The sequence below is a fragment of the Pseudorca crassidens genome, chromosome 4 (assembly GCF_039906515.1).
Source record: "Pseudorca crassidens isolate mPseCra1 chromosome 4, mPseCra1.hap1, whole genome shotgun sequence".
In the NCBI taxonomy this organism is placed as follows: domain Eukaryota; kingdom Metazoa; phylum Chordata; class Mammalia; order Artiodactyla; family Delphinidae; genus Pseudorca; species Pseudorca crassidens.
The window spans coordinates 37,663,498-37,680,391 of record NC_090299.1 but is presented as its reverse complement, the minus strand read 5'-3'; the positions used below and the strand labels follow the sequence as shown (position 1 = coordinate 37,680,391).

Genomic DNA, 16,894 nt, shown 5'->3' with positions numbered 1-16,894 from the left:
ATTGTATATTCTTGTCTCCTTTGTCAAAGAGAAGGTGACCATATGTGCGTGGGTTTATCTCTGGGCTTTCTATCCTGTTCCATTGATCTATATTTCTGTTTTTGTGCCAGTACCATACTGTCTTGATTACTGTAGCTTTGTAGTATAGTCTGAAGTCAGGGAGCCTGATTCCTCCAGGTCCATTTTTCTTTCTCAAGATTGCTTTGGCTACTCAGGGTCTTTTGTGTTTCCATACACATTGTGAAATTTTTTGTTCTAGTTCTGTGAAAAATGCCATTGGTAGTTTGATAGGGATTGCATTGAATCTGTAGATTGCTTTGGGTAGTGTAGTCATTTTCACAATGTTGATTCTTCTAATCCAAGAACATGGTATATCTCTCCATCTGTTTGTATCATCTTTAATTTCTTTCATCACTGTCTTATAGTTTTCTGCATACAGGTCTTTTGTCTACCTAGGTAGGTTTATTCCTAGGTATTTTTCTCTTTTTATTGCAATGGTAAATGGGAGTGTTTCCTTAATTTCTCTGTCATATTTTTCATCATTAGTGTATAGTAATGCAAGAGATTTCACACAGTCTCCTTCTAACTTCCTGCTCCAGCATCTCAACTGGGGCTTTCATACCATAAGGGTTCTATGTATAGTTATGCAGCTTGTGAGTTGCAGAACTCTCCAGAGCTTCATTCATGTTGTACCCATTATAGATTTATTATGACAGTTTCCAGTGGATGACAGTAAAATGTCTTGTGGATCAGGGACCTTATCTAATTCTCACAAAGTTACCATGGGGGCTAAAAGCAGTGCTGTCCTGAGGTCACCTAGTGTCCCAAGAGGGCTGCTGAAGCTCTAGCCATCACATTCACCATCCTGAGAGCAGAAAGGAGGAAGGGCAAAGAAGAGATCACAGCTCTTTCATGAAAATCTCCTTTTAAGGAGAATTCCTGGAAGCCTTACCAATAGTTCTGTTCATATCTCATTGCCACACTTAGCTGAGCACATGTTGCTCCCAGTAATGTAGACATTCTGTTAGTATTGGAGAAAGGGAAAATGTGGGAGAAAGGAGAAAATAAGCGGTCGGCCAAGCCGCATAGCTCCACCTTATGCCTCTGGATTGAGCAGCAAATCTCAGAGACCACCTTGTACCTGAATTTAATTTAGAAAATAGATGCCTCTCACTGACCCTCCTGCCTTCTTTTTCTCTCCTGCTTTATAGATTTGGTTCTACACCAACAGTATCTTTGGAAAAGCTGGAATCCCTCCGGAAAAGATCCCATACATCACCTTGAGCACAGGCGGCATCGAGACTTTGGCTGCCATCTTCTCTGTGAGTAAACTGAGGGTTATTCCTGAGAACATCATGGGGGGTTAAACAGAGCTGCAGGGACCCCCAGGTAACAAGCGCATGAATTTAAAGAAACATGCCCTTTGTCACTCCGAAGCGTCTGAATTTGGGGAGTTTATAATGCAGTTTATCACTGACGTTTCACCCATCTAGAGAATATTCTTATCTACATCTTGTTTCCCTACTGTCTTCTTTTCAATAAGTAGTTCTTTTCTTTGAACTCTCACTTAGTCCCAAATGACACATTGTGGTGAGCACCCTGTAGAGAGGGCCATATCTCCCTGCGAGTCCAGCTCAGAGTCCACATGAGCCTAAGTTCTGTTGCCATCACTTTAAAACCATTAGCTGTCATCACCACCCCAAACATGTAGGAGTTTGCAAGGCAAAGAAAAGGAGAAAGTACACTCCAGTCCATCAGTCCATCAAGAGGGTAACTTATTAATAAGCAACAGTGTCCAAAAGAAGAGAGACGTAGAGCTTGTCACTTTTTCTCAACCTTTGATATGTAAAATAAACATACGGGGGGCATGGGATGGTGGATAAAACATTAGGGAATTTCAGAATCTAGCAGAAATTGCAGAGGTTTTGCAAACAGACCTAACTGGAGTTGAATCCTGGCTCTGGAAATTCTTGGCTGTGTGATGTTGGACAATGCACTCAACCTCTCTGGTCCTTGGTTTCGCCCTTTATGAGCTATTCCCATGTCTTCTACCTTGATCTTTTTTTTTTTTTTTTTTTTGCTGTATTTGGGCCTCTCACTGTTGTGTGTGGCCTCTCCCGTTGCGGAGCACAAGCTCCGGACGCGCAGGCTCAGCGGCCATGGCTCACGGGCCCAGCCGCTCCGCGGCATGTGGGATCTTCCCGGACCGGGGCACGAACCCGCGTCCCCTGCATCAGCAGGCGGACTCTCAACCACTGCACCACCAGGGGAGCCCCTACCTTGATCTTTTATTTCCACTCTTGCTCACTGATTTGCACTGACAAGATTGACGTCAGTGCAAACAGGCAGATGCTTCCAATTGTATTTCTGACTCATTTCTGAAAGAACTTTATTTTGTTCCCTGCTGTTAATGGGGCATTCTAACAAGATGCTTTTAAAAACGGATGTCATAAGAGCATAGAGACCTGATGTTCTGCCTCCCTCTTCCACTCACAGTCTTTTGTTAGAGGGACAATATCTTGATGTTTCACAATCTGGAAGTTTCTCAAAATTCTTGTCTTGAGTTATAGACTCTACCCAACTGTTATTATTAATTTTTACATTGATCATCAGGAAATCACAGTCAGTCTGGAACGAAAGTCATGGGGAAATTACAGTGTTTGTTTTTTGGATTTTCCCTTTTTTGTTTGTTTGGTTTTTTTTCTTGGTAAAGTATTTTGTTATGAGAAATCAGCATGAGCTCATTAGGGTAAATTTGAAAAATACAGAAAATAGAAACAAAGAAGAAATCACCTACAATTATACTATCCACATAAGTTTGGCAAAATCTCTCCTTGTGTTTTCTTTTTATTTTTACATAAATTTATGTATTTATTTTTGGCTGCATTGGGTTTTCGTTGCTGCACGCAGGCTTTCTCTACCTGCGGCGAGCAGGGGCTACTCTTCATTGTGATGCGTGGGCTTCTTATTGCAGTGGCTTCTCTTGTTGCAGAGCACGGGCTCTAGGCATGCGTGCTTCAGTAGTTGTGCCTCACGGGCTCTAGAGCTCAGGCTCGGTAGTTGTGGTACACGGGCTTAGTTGCTCTGCAGCATGCAGGATCTTCCCAGACCAGGGATCGAACCTGTGTCCCCTGCATTGGCAGGTGGATTCTTAACCACTGCGCCACCAGAGAAGTCCCGCCCCTTGTGTTTTCTATACATCGATGGCTGTATAAATCTTACTCAGTGTAATCCTATGTATAGACTAATCTTAACTCCGCTTTTGTTCACATAAACTTATGTCCAAATGATTTTCCATCTTATTATTTGTTTGAGTAAATTTTTATTGAAGTATCACATATGTACAGAAACATATGTAGATCGTCACCCCCTCTGAATTAGCACTAGTTGTGAAAGCTGTATCGTTCTTCAGAAATTGGCTATACAGCAATTTCCTTAACTATTGTTTGCGGGGTAGGGTTGTTGAGTGTCTCTGCTCAGAGCCTGGATGGCAGAGCCACGCTGCCTGGAATCGGTTCCCAGCTGTGTCCCTTTTAAGCTGTATAACTCCGATAAGTTATTCAACAGCTCTGTGACTCGATTTCCGCATTTCTATAATAAGGACGCCATCCCTGCCTCACAGGGAAGGAGTGAGGACTAAGCAAGTAGACACAGTGATGCAAGCAATGCCTGACACTGACATATGACTCAGTGAGTGTTAACTGTTCTTGTTCTATTTAGGTAGGTTCCCATTATTTGTCATCTTAAATAAGGCTGTGATGGACGTTCTCACAGAGAGCAGGACTTTGCAGAGTCTCTCTCGATCTTTCCGTAGTTGAGGAAACCAAGACCAGAAGCAATGACTTACCTAGGATCACACAGCAGTAGGTCAGAACCTGAGGGCGTGGGGAGCGCTCACATCAGGGCCCCTCTGCTCCCCAAGACCCTTTGTGCTCTACCTGAGATCTCAGGAACGTGCACATCAGTCCTGGAAGTCAGGTGATTGCCCCCATTTGAAAGAGGAGCAAACAGAGGGAGTGGGGATGCTTCCACCCTCGGTCTCTCTGACTCCAGAAACCGCTGCTTCTGGTCCCCACTCTCTGGCTGGTAGATCATCCTCAGTAAAGATGATAGTCTTCGATGAAGTACTTCTTTCAAGGACTAATCCCAGGAAGGAGGTAAATGACTGGGAGAGAAAGAGAGGACCTTTCTAAGATCAGAACTGGAGGTCACAGCCTCTGAAGAGTCTGCCCGCTGCTGCCTTCAAGTCTGGATCATGATGGGCCGTGGTCATTTGGATCTTGTGCATTCTAGAGGCATGGGCACCTTCGGCGGGCCCAGAGCAGGGATGGCGGCTTCATAGTGTTGGTGGTGGATTCATTCCTCCATGCGTTCATCCATGCCACAGGCAGCTGCAGGGCACCTATATCTTGCTTGTGCTTGGAGGTCACCAGTGATGTTATCATGATCTAAGGAGAAAGACCCAGAAACAGACACATGCCACGTGCAATGCTGGGATGAGCTCTCCTGTGAGGGGGTCCAGGAGGGCTTCCTGGAGGAGGGACCCAGGAGGCTGAGAGTTGAAGGGCCAGCAGAAGTTAGCCAGGTAAAGGAAAGCCTGTTCCGTGGCCCTGTGTGCAAGGCCCCAGTCTGCACTCCCTCCTAGTTTATTTTCTAAAGGAGCTGAAGATGCAGAATCGTCCATTGGAAAAAAGTGGTAAAAAAAAAAAATGGTAGCATTTACTCTAACCCCTTAGTTGAGTTGATGCTGCAGCAAGAACATCAATTTGGAAAACCAGCTGCTGGAAATTCATGAGATTAAAGTCAACGTGAAGCTGGGAGTCTGGGATGGAACAATGTGCTCGGGGAGAAAGCGTCTGGGCTCTAGGGCCTGGCGGCTCTGAATTCAAATCCTAATCAGCCTTTTCCCAGCTGAGTGGTTTGGGGAAAATCACCAACATCTCTGAACGTATTTGCTCATCTTTAAAATGGCTACATAACCATACCCACCTGTGGGAGGCAAAATACTGGCTCCCCAAGTGTCCACGTCCTGATTCCTGGAAACACGAATATGTTATTTTATGCGGCAAAAGAGGCTTTACAGATGTGATGAAATCAATGGTTGGGGGGATGGGGAGGTTACCCTGGATTATCCGGTGGATCCAGTGTAATCACAAGGGTCTGAAAAGAGGCAGGAGAGCTGTAGTCAGACAAGGAGATGTGATGACAAAAGCGGAGGTGGTGTAATTGTTGACTTTGAAGGTGGAGGGAGGGTCCCCAAGCCAAGGAGTGCAGGCGGCCTTGAGAAGCTGGGAAAGGCACGGAACAGATCCTCCCCTAGAGCCTCCAGAAGGGAGGCAGCCCTGCCAACAACTGAGTTTTGCTCCCTAAGACCTATTTTAGATTGTGGCCTCCAGACCTGGGAGATAATAAATATGTGTTTCTTTAAGCCACTAAATTTGTGGTAATTTGTTACAGCAGCCAGAGGAAACTCATGCACCACCTTACAGAATTTCTCATGGAAACAAAACTCAAAGTGTATGAAGGCCCACTGGACGGTCCTGACAGAGTCAATATTCAGTACATCCCTTGCCCATTCCAAAGCTGTTATTACCTTGTTTCCAAATATACGTATACTATTTCATCCAACCCTGTGAGGTAATTGCCTATCAAAAGGACTTGCCAAGTTTTTTGGTTTTTTTTTTCTTTCTTCTTACTGAGATTTTTGACGGTCTATTAAAATGGCTTTGGGCCTTAATAACATTGAGAAAGATTTTTGGTCATTTGATCTGCAATTAATTTCACCTCCTAGCATTGCTTGTCAGCTTGGGCAGCTGTAAATGATTGCCATCTTGCAGAAGCAGCTGGTTTTCCAAATCGATGTTCTCGCCGCAGCCTCAACTCTCTGATGAGTGAAGGTCCACGGAGTGTCGTTCAGGCCACACGAGCCTGAGGGTCGGCTGCCACGCGGGGCGGCGGCTTGTGGAGCACGAGGCTCATTCCGCTGAGTAGCTGGGACACTGGGCTTTTCTTTTTCTTTTTTCTCTCTTCTTTTTTTAATATTTTGGCCACACCACGTGGCATGTGGGATATTAGTCCCCCAACCAGGGATCGAACCCGCGCCCCCTTCAGTGGAAGCGCAGTGTCCTAACCACTGGACTGCCAGGGAATTCCCTGGGCTTTTTTCAATCAGGGGAAATAGAATTAACATAAGCCACTCTTGACCCCTTACTCATAACAGGAAGTTTTTGCAGTTGTCAGGAATGGACTGTGCCATCAAGCTGAAGTTAAAAAAAAAAATCTACTGGTTTCCACCGTCCGCTCTGCTTCCCAACACATGCCACAATTTCACCGTCAAAACCTTTAGTATTCTCTGCTGCATCTCGAGCCCCAGATCCAGTACATGCTAGAGGAGAGAGCGGGTGGAGGCGATGACGCAGAATGGCGTGGTCCCCTGGCCCTGCGCTTACTAGCTGGGTGACTGTGGGCCCGTTACTTAGCCTCTCTGGGCCCCAGTTTTCTCTTAGGGAAAGTGTGGGTAAGAACAAATCCATACTCCAACAGGTATTATCATGAGAATTATATAGTAATTCCCAGTGCTTGGCATGGAGCAGACACTTAATAAGTGTTCATTATTTTCATGGGCTGAATTGTGTCCCCTGAAAATTCACATGTTGAAATTCTAACCCCCAGTACCTTCATATGTGACCTGATTTGGAAAGAGGGTCATTGCAGATGTAATTAGTTGAGATCATACTGGAGTAGGGTGGACCCCTCATCCAATATGACTGGTGTCCTTATAAAAAGGGGGAAATCTGACACAGACACAGGACATACCATGTGAAGACTGAAGTTATATCACAAAACCCAAGGAGCTGCCAGAAGGTGGGAGAGGGGCCTGGGACAGACCCTCCACCACATCTTCAGAGGGAGGCTGGCCCTGCCAGCGCCTTGATCTCGGACTTCCAGCCTCCGGGCCTGTGGGAAAAGATTTCCATTGTTCAAGCCACCCAGTTTGTGGTACTTTATGACGGCAGCCCGAGAAAACTAGTACAATCATTGTTGGTGATTAATATTCCTGAAGAGAACCAAACACGTGTTATAGGTAAATCTGATCAGGCCCTGCTACTGCCTACAAACCTGGAAGATGAAACTGGCCAGACTGTCCATTCCTTCAATATTCAGCAGGTGCCGGTTGAGCCCTTACTCTGTGCCAGGCCTGGGTCCTGGTGTGTGGGAAGCATCAGTGACCAAAAGAGACACACAGGTTCTTGCCCAGGAGAAGGCAAGCGCCCAGTGGGGAGGACCAACAGTAACAAAGGCATCGGTGGTCACCTGCATGGTGGTTAGAAGGTGGAAGATGCGGTGAGGAACAGCAGAGCAGAGAATCCGGATTGAGAGGTGGGATGGTTGCCCTGTTAAACACTGTGGTCGGGCTCGAGGGACAAGCGAGTTGTCTGTCACCCAGATACTTGGGGAAGAACATTCCAGGTGGAGCGAGCTGCCAGAAGGAAGGCCTGCCTCAGCCAGACCCCAGCAGGGCAGAGCCGGCCTGGTGAAGAGGAGAGGTTGGAGGGCGGATTAACTCGGGGTGGGCAGGTCTGTAGGGTGGGGGGCTCCATCCATCGGGAGCAGGGACCTTCAGTAGAGGGACACAGCCAGCCACAATGTGCCTGTAAGAAGGGATCCGGGGGACCATCACCTGGTCCCATTCCCTTCCTTCCCTCCTTCTGATTTCTTAGGGGCGCCATGTTTGCTGATACCCCCTAGGGGCAGGGGGCGAGGACACCTGTTGATCTGGTATTATGGGTCGTCCTCCAGGACACAGTGGATCTGGAGAGGCCGATGGAGGATGTCTAGAGCAGGCTTTGCACGGGAGCAGGGATGCGTCTGCAATTAGAGGGACAGCAGGGGGCGCTGGTGGGGCTGGAGGGGAGCGGGTGTTGAAAGCAGATGCCATGTTGCGTTTGGGAACATATGTGTACGTATAGCTGATTCACTTTGTCATACAGCAGAAACTAACACACCATTGTAAAGCAATTATACTCCAATAACGATGTTAAAAAAATAAAAGAATCTCTTTGGCCACTGTAAAGAAAATCGATGTGGGCAGGGGTGGTGAGGGCAGAAGCAGGGAGAGAGTGAGGATGCTCGAAGAGGCTGCTTTGCCCCGTGAATCGTCAGAATGAATGTGCACTAAAGCTGGCCTCAAACCTGAGTTCAGTTAATCCTCCTCTACGTAGGAAACTCTTCCATTGATAATAACGATTCTGCATCGCCCCCCACCTACTAAAAGATTAAGTCCCGAATTTATCTAACAACGGTTCTAGGAACTTAGCAGAGGGAAGGGGCCATATCAAACAAAAGCAAAACTGGATTTCTCATTTGGCCCCCAAACTCTCTGGAAGGCGTGAGTGGGTGCCCTGGGCTCCATCCAAGTGGGCAGCGCCCACCAGAGCTGAGAAATTAAAATTCAGGCTAAGCAGCCTTTCATATCCTGCGCTTACATCATCATTTGAGAAGCGCTTACGTTAACCTGTTGCCTGGTGGGAAGTCTGCATGTGGATGTGGGGATTCTCCTGGTTCTGAGGGCTCATCCTCATGGGAGGGGCGTCAGAAGGGGAGCCAGTAAGGGGGGATCCAGAGCCAGGGCCCCGTGTCCCCAAGCAGACAAGCAGTTTTGCGCTGGGAGCCCATTTCCCTGAAGTACCCCTCCCATCCACTCCCGACTCTGATAATACCTTTTATCGGGTGGTTCTGTTTCTGAGTTTGGCCAAGGGCATTCCCTGCACCCCACTCTCTGGCCCCGAGGATGTGCAGCTGTGACTTTCTTCTCCCTCCCTTTCTTCCGCTCTCGTGAAGATCATTCCTCTGACTGTGGCAGGGTAGAAACTGGCCAGGCGCCTCCAGGTCAGAGCCATGCTTTAACAACGACCCCATTGCAGTTCCAAGCATCATGGTCCCCTTCGCTCGCTGCTAGAAGGGGAGTAATAACCGTCTCTCTCTGACCCTGACCTAGGGCTTGGTCATCGAGCGCATGGGACGGAGACCCCTCCTCATTGGTGGCATTGGGCTGATGACCCTCTTCTTTGGGATCCTCACCGTCACGCTGACGCTCCAGGTGAGAGGATGTGTCTGTCGCTCCCCAAGGGAGCACAGCATGGGCATGGCTTCTGGCTTCGTGCTCTGGGACCTTCAGCTTGGGAGGTCCATACAGTCTACAGACGACTCTTGTAATGCAGAGTTCCCAAGGGCATCTCGGCTCTGAAGCTGCTGGGCACCCTTGGGGAGGGGGTTTAGTAATGGGTCCTTGAACTGGGGGGGAAAGAGACATGACTTCTGGTCCTGTCGCTGCCACTAGTGAGCTGTGTGGCCTCGGGCAAGATATGTCCCCTCCTGAGCCTCAGTCTACCCATCTGTGGAATAGAAGAGATAGCACGAGATGAGTCCTAAGATGCCTCTTGCAACTCTCGCATTCCAGCTCAGGGTGGCTGGCGCTGCTGTATGAGGCACCTTCATGCCTCATATCAATGCCTGTGGGTACCAAGAGGGGCTCTGGAGCCAGACCGCTGGGTGGGAATCCTGGCTTTCCCACTTACTCTCCATGAAACTTTTGGCAAGTCACTTAACCTCTCTGCTCCTTGGGGCCCCATGTCTAAACTGGGACAGTTATCCCTATATCCAGGGGTATCGTGAAGATTAAATGGGAAATGCACTGAAAGGACTTGGAACAGTGCCTGGAGCATAATAAGTGCTCAGTGAATGTATATTTGTGGGGATGGATAGAGCCATAGCTAATTCTTATGAAAGTGGTATTTTTTTTCCTTTCATGGTGATGAGGAAACCGAGGCATATATCTAAATGAATAAGCTGCCCAAGGTTTCACAGCTGGTGAATGGCAGAGCTGGGATCAGACCCCAGGATCTTGGGGTTTCCTCTGCCCCCCTCAATGCTCAAGGCAGCCTGCATTAATTGAGCACTTACTCGGTGCCTCGAGTCCATCTAGGCCCTATGGGAAGCATGATGCAAGGTCACAGTGGTCAATAAAACTTTGCATTTTTCAAAAACAAACCCCTAAATGGAGAGTTGCACGTGTTGGTCATCTGCCAAAGGTCTCAATGTCCCCCACATCTTTAGAAAAAGGCAACATTACAGTAATTCCCCTACATATGAACAAGTTCTGTTCCGAGAGCACGTTTGTAAGTCCAGTTTGTTCGTAAGTCCAACAAAGTGAGCCTACGTACCCAACTAACACAATCGGCTATAGAGTACTGTACTGTAACATGTTTATAATACTTTGCACACAAATAATACATGAAACACAAAAAATAAAGAAAACATTTTTAATCTTATGGTACAGTACCTTGAAAAGTACAGTAGTACAGTACAACAGCTGGCGTCCAGGGGCTGGCATCCAGTGAACAGGCAAGAAGAGTTACTGACTGGAGGAGGCTGAGACGATGCTAACTGCTTCACAGGCATCATCTCATCTCACTCTGACATCTGTAACATAGGCGGATGGGATGGCTTAAGGGTTATCATCATCCCCATTTTATGGACGCTGAAACTGGGGTTCAGAGGTGTAAAGTGAGCTGCCTCAGGTCATGCAGGTGGACTAAGGAGGAGCTGGGCTGGGTACCAGGTCCTCCAGCACAGCTGCCTCCTCACCTGCCCAACGGCTGCTCTCTTGCAGGACCACACAGCCTGGATCCCTTACCTGAGCGTCGTGTGCGTTCTGGCCATTATCGCCGCCTTCTGCAGCGGGCCAGGTAAGGCACCCCTCCTTCCTCACATGCCAGCCCAGGCACTCATGGCACCATCAGGGTGGGGCGTTCTTATTGTACGGATAGAGAGCTCGGGGTCTGGGGAGGGGCAAGGGCCACTGGGAGTGGAGGGAGAGGGGAGGGTCCCCATCGATTTAAATGCAGTGACCGCCTTGGTTTCCATCCAACCGATGGTAGGTAACAGGCTCACTCAAAGATGCATAGATGGTAACATACAACAACACCGCAACCATTAACAGCTGCGAGAGCTGGGAGCCAGATTCACTAGTTTGGGATGAATCGAACATACTCCAGTTACAGCCCGTGCCCACAGAGAAGCTACAGTTTAGTATGGAAGGTATAATGATAGTTATAATAATAATGGTAATGTCTAAGATTTATTCATCACTGATTATGTACTATACTTGGCCACGCACTTGATGTGTATTAACTCATTTAAGGCTCGTGGCCGCTCTAGAGAAGCCAGAGTTGGGAAGCTTCTTGCACAGAGCAAGCGGCGATGGAATTGCCCACCCCCCAGGCCCTAACCACCACCTTACACTGTACCTGCCTGAGTGTGGAGTCTGGAGTACTCTGAGCCTCAGTTTACCCAGGACCCACCTTCAGCCCCAGCTCTGCCATTTCCCTAGTGAGCAAGTCCTCTGCTCTCCTAGGGCCTCAGTTTCCTCATCTTTCAAATGGCCAGGGGAGGCGAGACTGAGGGCCCTGCCACCCCCAGCTGGGGGTCTGTGTCCCACAGGAGCCCAGTCAGAGGCCACGCTGGGGCTGGGAAGATGGTGTGGGGAAGGTCTGATGACTGTACAGATCTCTCCCGGAAGCACTGCTGTGGTTCTGATTTGTTTTGGTTTTTGTGTTGATGAAAACAAGTTTCTATCAGAACAAATGGACCCAAATTTCTCTCTGTCCCTTTGCACTGCTGATTTTCATGGGCCATCATGTTCCGAGCCCTGTCACATTTGTCCCCAGCCACGACAACAGAAGGCCATAATGAGATGGTGGAGAGGGCTGTGGAATGACTAGGGGAGGGCGTCAGGCACGCACACCTGTGTGCACACGCATACACGTGCATGCACACACATATACACACAGTGTGCTGTGATGATGAGATGGCCAGAGGAAGAAGGCACCTTCCAGGGGAGCAGCTAATGACAGGAGGACAAACAGGGAGCCCACGTTGCAGTTAAAGGAGATTCAAGGAGGGATGTGCTCAGTCCCGTGGGGCCTCTGCACTACCAGCTCCACGGGCAGTAGTCACATTGGTACCCCTGGAGGTGGGTAGCCAGTGGCTCCATGCAAGGCCTGGGGACACTGGGGAGGAAACCCAGGGGGACAGTCTCTGCTCTCACGGAGCTCATAGGCTGGTGTGGCCATGTTACCGGGGATGTCATCCACCCAGTGAGGCCTGTCCTGACCACCTAGTATACATGCACAAACACAAACACACACACATATACACACACACACGTACACACACACGTGCCCACATGTGTATACACACACATACACATACAAGTATACACAAACACATACACACAACACATACAAGTATACACATACACACATGCACACATGTACACACACATGCCATAGTCACACACATACACACACATACTCTCGATCACATCATCCTGGTTTACTTCCTTCACAGCATCGTTTACTGGCTCATCTCCATACTGTATCCTCATCTGTTTAATACAGGGATTGGCAATCTTTGTGCGCTGGATGTCTGAATACACATCATCCCTACTCTGCACAGTAGTCTTGATATTAGGATTAATTGCTCCCATTTACAAATGAGGAAACTGAAACCCAGAGAGGTTACAATGTCCCCTAACATGAACCAGCTGGTGAGTGCTGGAGTCGAGATCTGGACCAGGTCTTTAAAAACCTGTACTCTCTCTACCCCATTGCAAAGAATAAGAATTCACATCCATGCACTGCTCTGAGCTTTTCCAGCACATTCCCTCTGTCCCCTGATCTAGTCCTCACACCAGTTGTCTGATAATAATAACATTTATTGAGCACTTACTATGCTCCAGGCCCTGTTCTAATGCTTTCTCATAAACATACTCTGTGAATATAAGATAACACAGAGTCAGACTGTCAAAAGAAAATCACAATCAGAGATTTTACTCAGAATCAAACTTTACTAATAATTCTCAGGTCATCGTTAAGACCTAGGTGAAGTCTGAAGTCATCAACACAGCTCCCCAGATTCTTCCTTGCATGTTAGAGTGCACTCTGGCCCAGATTAAACTTGTGAGGTGTCTAAATAAAACATGCAGGGCAACACTTACATACAGGAAGTATTTTATTCATGGAGCATCTTCATTTTATACTTTGATAATTACACAGCTGACACTGACATTTTCCAGTGGACTATACCCATAGCTATACATTCCATTCTAAATAGGCCAGGTGTAGCCCCCTAAAGGCATTTGGTACATAAGGACTCTCTTATCTTTCTGCTAGAAAATACCATTATGAGGTTGGCTTAGCAAGTTTACAAACAGAATGGACCAGGTCATTTCTTTTTCTTTCTTTCCTCTCTTCCTATCCCAGTTGATAGAAGATGAATTACAAGGTAAGCTGCAAAACCTTTCCTTCCCAAACTAATTTTATTCTCATTGTATAGATGAAAAAAAAAACAAAGATCATATTGATTAAGTCATTTTCCCCAAGTCACACAGCTAAGAGACAAGTGCTAGATTGGAATCTATACCATCTTGTTCTAGGACCTGCAGTCTGAACTCTGATCTATGCGTGTGGTCAGTACTCATTGGCTGTTTGCTAAAAGGTGCGTGGAGTTAGGCCCATTTTGAGATTGACTTGCAAGACTGACACAAAGGATTTGGGATAAAAGGGGAAGCTTCTGTTTTTATCTTCTTCAGATGGGTCTACTCTGGATCATTGTGAATCAGTCCTGTTTTTGTCTACACAGAAAGGTATAATTTTGCCATTCATATCTAGTTGTCAGATGTCTGTGGCTGAAGATGAAATCAGAGCATTTTGATTTTCATGGTTTCCAGCTGTTCTTGCTTCAAATATCATCTGTACACAGAGGTCAGGAGCAGTCTTTCTTCTTTGTCTCTTAAACTCAGATATGGAAATCACAGCTCTTCGTGTTGAAACAAAGGCCGTGCTGACACACGCAGAGCTTCACAATGAACTGAGGCAGAACAGAGGATTGGGATGATTTCAGAGCTGGCAGGGGACCTCAGAGGTCTTTTGGCAGATGAGGGGCTGTGTCCAGGAGCTGGGATGAATTAGAACTAAGGCATCCCAAGTTCATGAAAGAACAGAAAGGTTTTTCAGTCCAGTTATTCATTGGAAGTTCAAGTCCCATCTATGGTTTCCCTGCCAGGAAGTCCTCCAACCATGAGTTGATTGCTCCCATTGATGGGGAACTCACTATCTTACAAAACAAACAATGCTGTGGTCCGGGGTCAGGGAGCTATGGCCTGTGAGCCAAATCTGGCCCATGGCCTGTTTTGTATGACCCATAAGCAAAGAATGGCTTTTACATTTTAAAAGGAAAACAAAAAGAATGCGTGACAGAGACCACATGCAGTGGCCTAAAAAGCCTAATATATTTCCTATCTGACCTTTTTCAGAAAAAGTTTGCTGCTCCCTCTAGCGTCCCTCAATTCTGACATTTGGAAGAAGGGAGAATGAGGTAGCTTATGAGGGAGGGAAAGACGAATTTCCATACAGCAGGAACAGCCAGCGAAAATGCCAGAGTGTAAAAGGAAGTTAATGGCAAAGGAACAACAAATAATCCAGCAGGGCCAGAGCAGTGGTCCTCAAACATTGCTAAATCACCTGGCAAGCTTCTAAAAGTCCTGATGGCAAGGCTGCATCCACGGCCAGCCAAACCCTAATCTGGAGGTGGGACCTAGGCCAAACTTGGAAATCCCTGGGCTAGAGACGCCTTTTCCAACCTCATCTGAAAGCATTACAATTACCTGGGTGGCTTGAGAACTACAGTGAACTCTGACTCAGGCCTCACCTGACACTGGCTCAGTCGGACCTCCGGGGTAGAGCCAGGCAAGAACCGCTGTCCCAGCATTGGGGGGTGGGGGGAGTGTTGGAGCGGGGTGTACAGCACAGGACAAGTCAGAGATGTGTTGGAAGCAGGTCCGCGGAAGCCGGGGCAGTGTGTTAAGATTTGCCATTTTATCCTGAGCTCCAGAGAGGTCCGTTGGGGGGATTTTTAAGATTTGCAGTGAGAAGAGTGGATCTGGGAGGCGGATGGATGGAAACAAAGCAGAAGCGAAGCCGCAAGCCAGGGGCCAGGTGGGAAACGCAGGCGGCAGGAAATGAGGGCCAGACGAGGGCAGTGGGCCTGGGCAGCGCCAGCCGGCAGGGACCCCATGGACGGGGGCCCTGTGCTGAGTGCAGGCTGCTGAGAGAAAGCTCCACATTTCAGGGTGGGATTTGAGCACTTTTCGGGTTTTTCTGATAACAGCTCTTCTCCCAGGAAGAATAGTGAGTGCTGACATGGTCTCTCAGTGGACGGGTTGGCCTTTTTCTCTGTCCTCTTACACAAAGATACTAAATTGAACTCATCCACAAACCTGCCTGAAGTGGTTACCTGACCCAAATCACAAAGCTTTGGCTTCTGTGCTTTTTCCCAAACCCTCTCCCTTCTTGCGATGATGTTGGCTCCCCTTGCAGTGTTTGCAAACACTGCTTTTCTGTGAGTGCGACCGTATTGCATGCTGAGTTTCCAGCATTTTAGATTCTGAGCTCTCCATCAGTGTCAGGGAGGCTCCCTGAGGAAGGTCCCTCTGCCCCCCTAATCTCGGATCAGCTGCTGGTCCCTACCCTCTGCTCCCCAAACCCCCCATGTTCACCGAGCTGCTGGGCCTCACCCACTCCAGCTACTGTACCCCGAGACTGACCAGGGCTTAGAAACTTCACGTGGATTCACACTGGCAGCACACAGCTTCAGCCCCTGGGGAAATTACCTGTCCAAGGGGAACTGCCATTTGGGTTGTGAGATCATCCTGCATCCTTCTAAGTGTACATGAAGGAACAGATCCCAGGAGGAGCCACCCTGGGAAAGCGAGGTTCGGAGCGATAAGAGCTAAACGGCCAAGGGCCTCCCCGGGGAGGCTGCCCCTCCACGATTGAATGAAGAGAATCTTCTTCCCAGGAGAGAAGCTGTAGGTTTGCCTGAGGCAGCTTCTGTGGTTAGCAGATCAAATGAAGGAGACTTGACAGGGAGTTGAAATTAGGTGAAGAGAAAGAAAGAAAACAAGAAAGGCAGTTTCCTGCTACATATTTTATTTGTTCGTGTGACCCCAAGGCAGTGGCAGAGAAGCCTAATAAATGAGGCACAGGATAGAAGAGCTTTATCTTCGAGAAAAAGGAGATCATCCCCAAAGCATGTAAATTACAGTTTGAAAACTCTTATTACCCACTGACTCTGTCCCTGGCACCAAGTTCTGCCCTTTAAGGGCAGTTTATGAGCGGGTGCAGAGGACAGACACACCCTGGTCTACACAACAAGATGGAGTTTGATCACCGCTTTGACAAAGGAGCACATTATGATCTGAGCCTTCCAGAAGGCTGGAGCAGTCCTGATGGGAGAGATGCCAAGTGCCCAGGGAGCACATGCCTGGCTTGAAAAGGGGACACCTCTATCTATCACACTGATGTAATCTGGAAAGACTGCCCGCGTGTACTAACCTTTGCAGGGGCCATCAGGATCTCTGCCCTGCCCACCCCTCTCCCCCTGCCCCATCCCACTGTCCCTGCTTTACAGCTACACAGAGCTGCGTGCAGCTGCCCCACTGTCACCCACGCTTACATGATTTTACAAACCTGTCCCCCCACCTAGAACTCCACCCTTACACATTGTCAACTAAAAAAAAAAAAAATGCACGTGAGAGTTGTGAGTTAAGTTTTATTTGGGGCAAAATGAGGACTATAGCCCGGGAGACAGCATTTAAGATAGCTCTGAGAGACCACTCCGAAGAGGTGGGGGGAAGGTCAGTATATATGCGATTTTGGTGAAGGGGGAGTACGTACAATCAAGCACACATGTTTGCAGAACGTTGCTGCTAGTCTCGAGGGGCAGACGTCACCGTGAACATTTTTAGTGCTTTTCTAGATACGAGGAGATG

The 16,894-nt window shown here is 47.9% G+C and overlaps 1 protein-coding gene across 1 annotated transcript in view; it reads left to right on the top strand.

The window, feature by feature from the left end:
- The window catches only part of SLC2A9 (solute carrier family 2 member 9), a 179,467-nt gene that overhangs the window by 120,808 nt on the left and 41,765 nt on the right, over positions 1-16,894 (top strand). Inside the window, exons 8-10 of the mRNA XM_067735514.1 lie at positions 1,212-1,322; positions 8,999-9,100; positions 10,673-10,748. Of these exons, the coding sequence (XP_067591615.1) occupies positions 1,212-1,322; positions 8,999-9,100; positions 10,673-10,748 (289 nt within the window). The remainder of the gene's footprint in view (positions 1-1,211; positions 1,323-8,998; positions 9,101-10,672; positions 10,749-16,894) is intronic.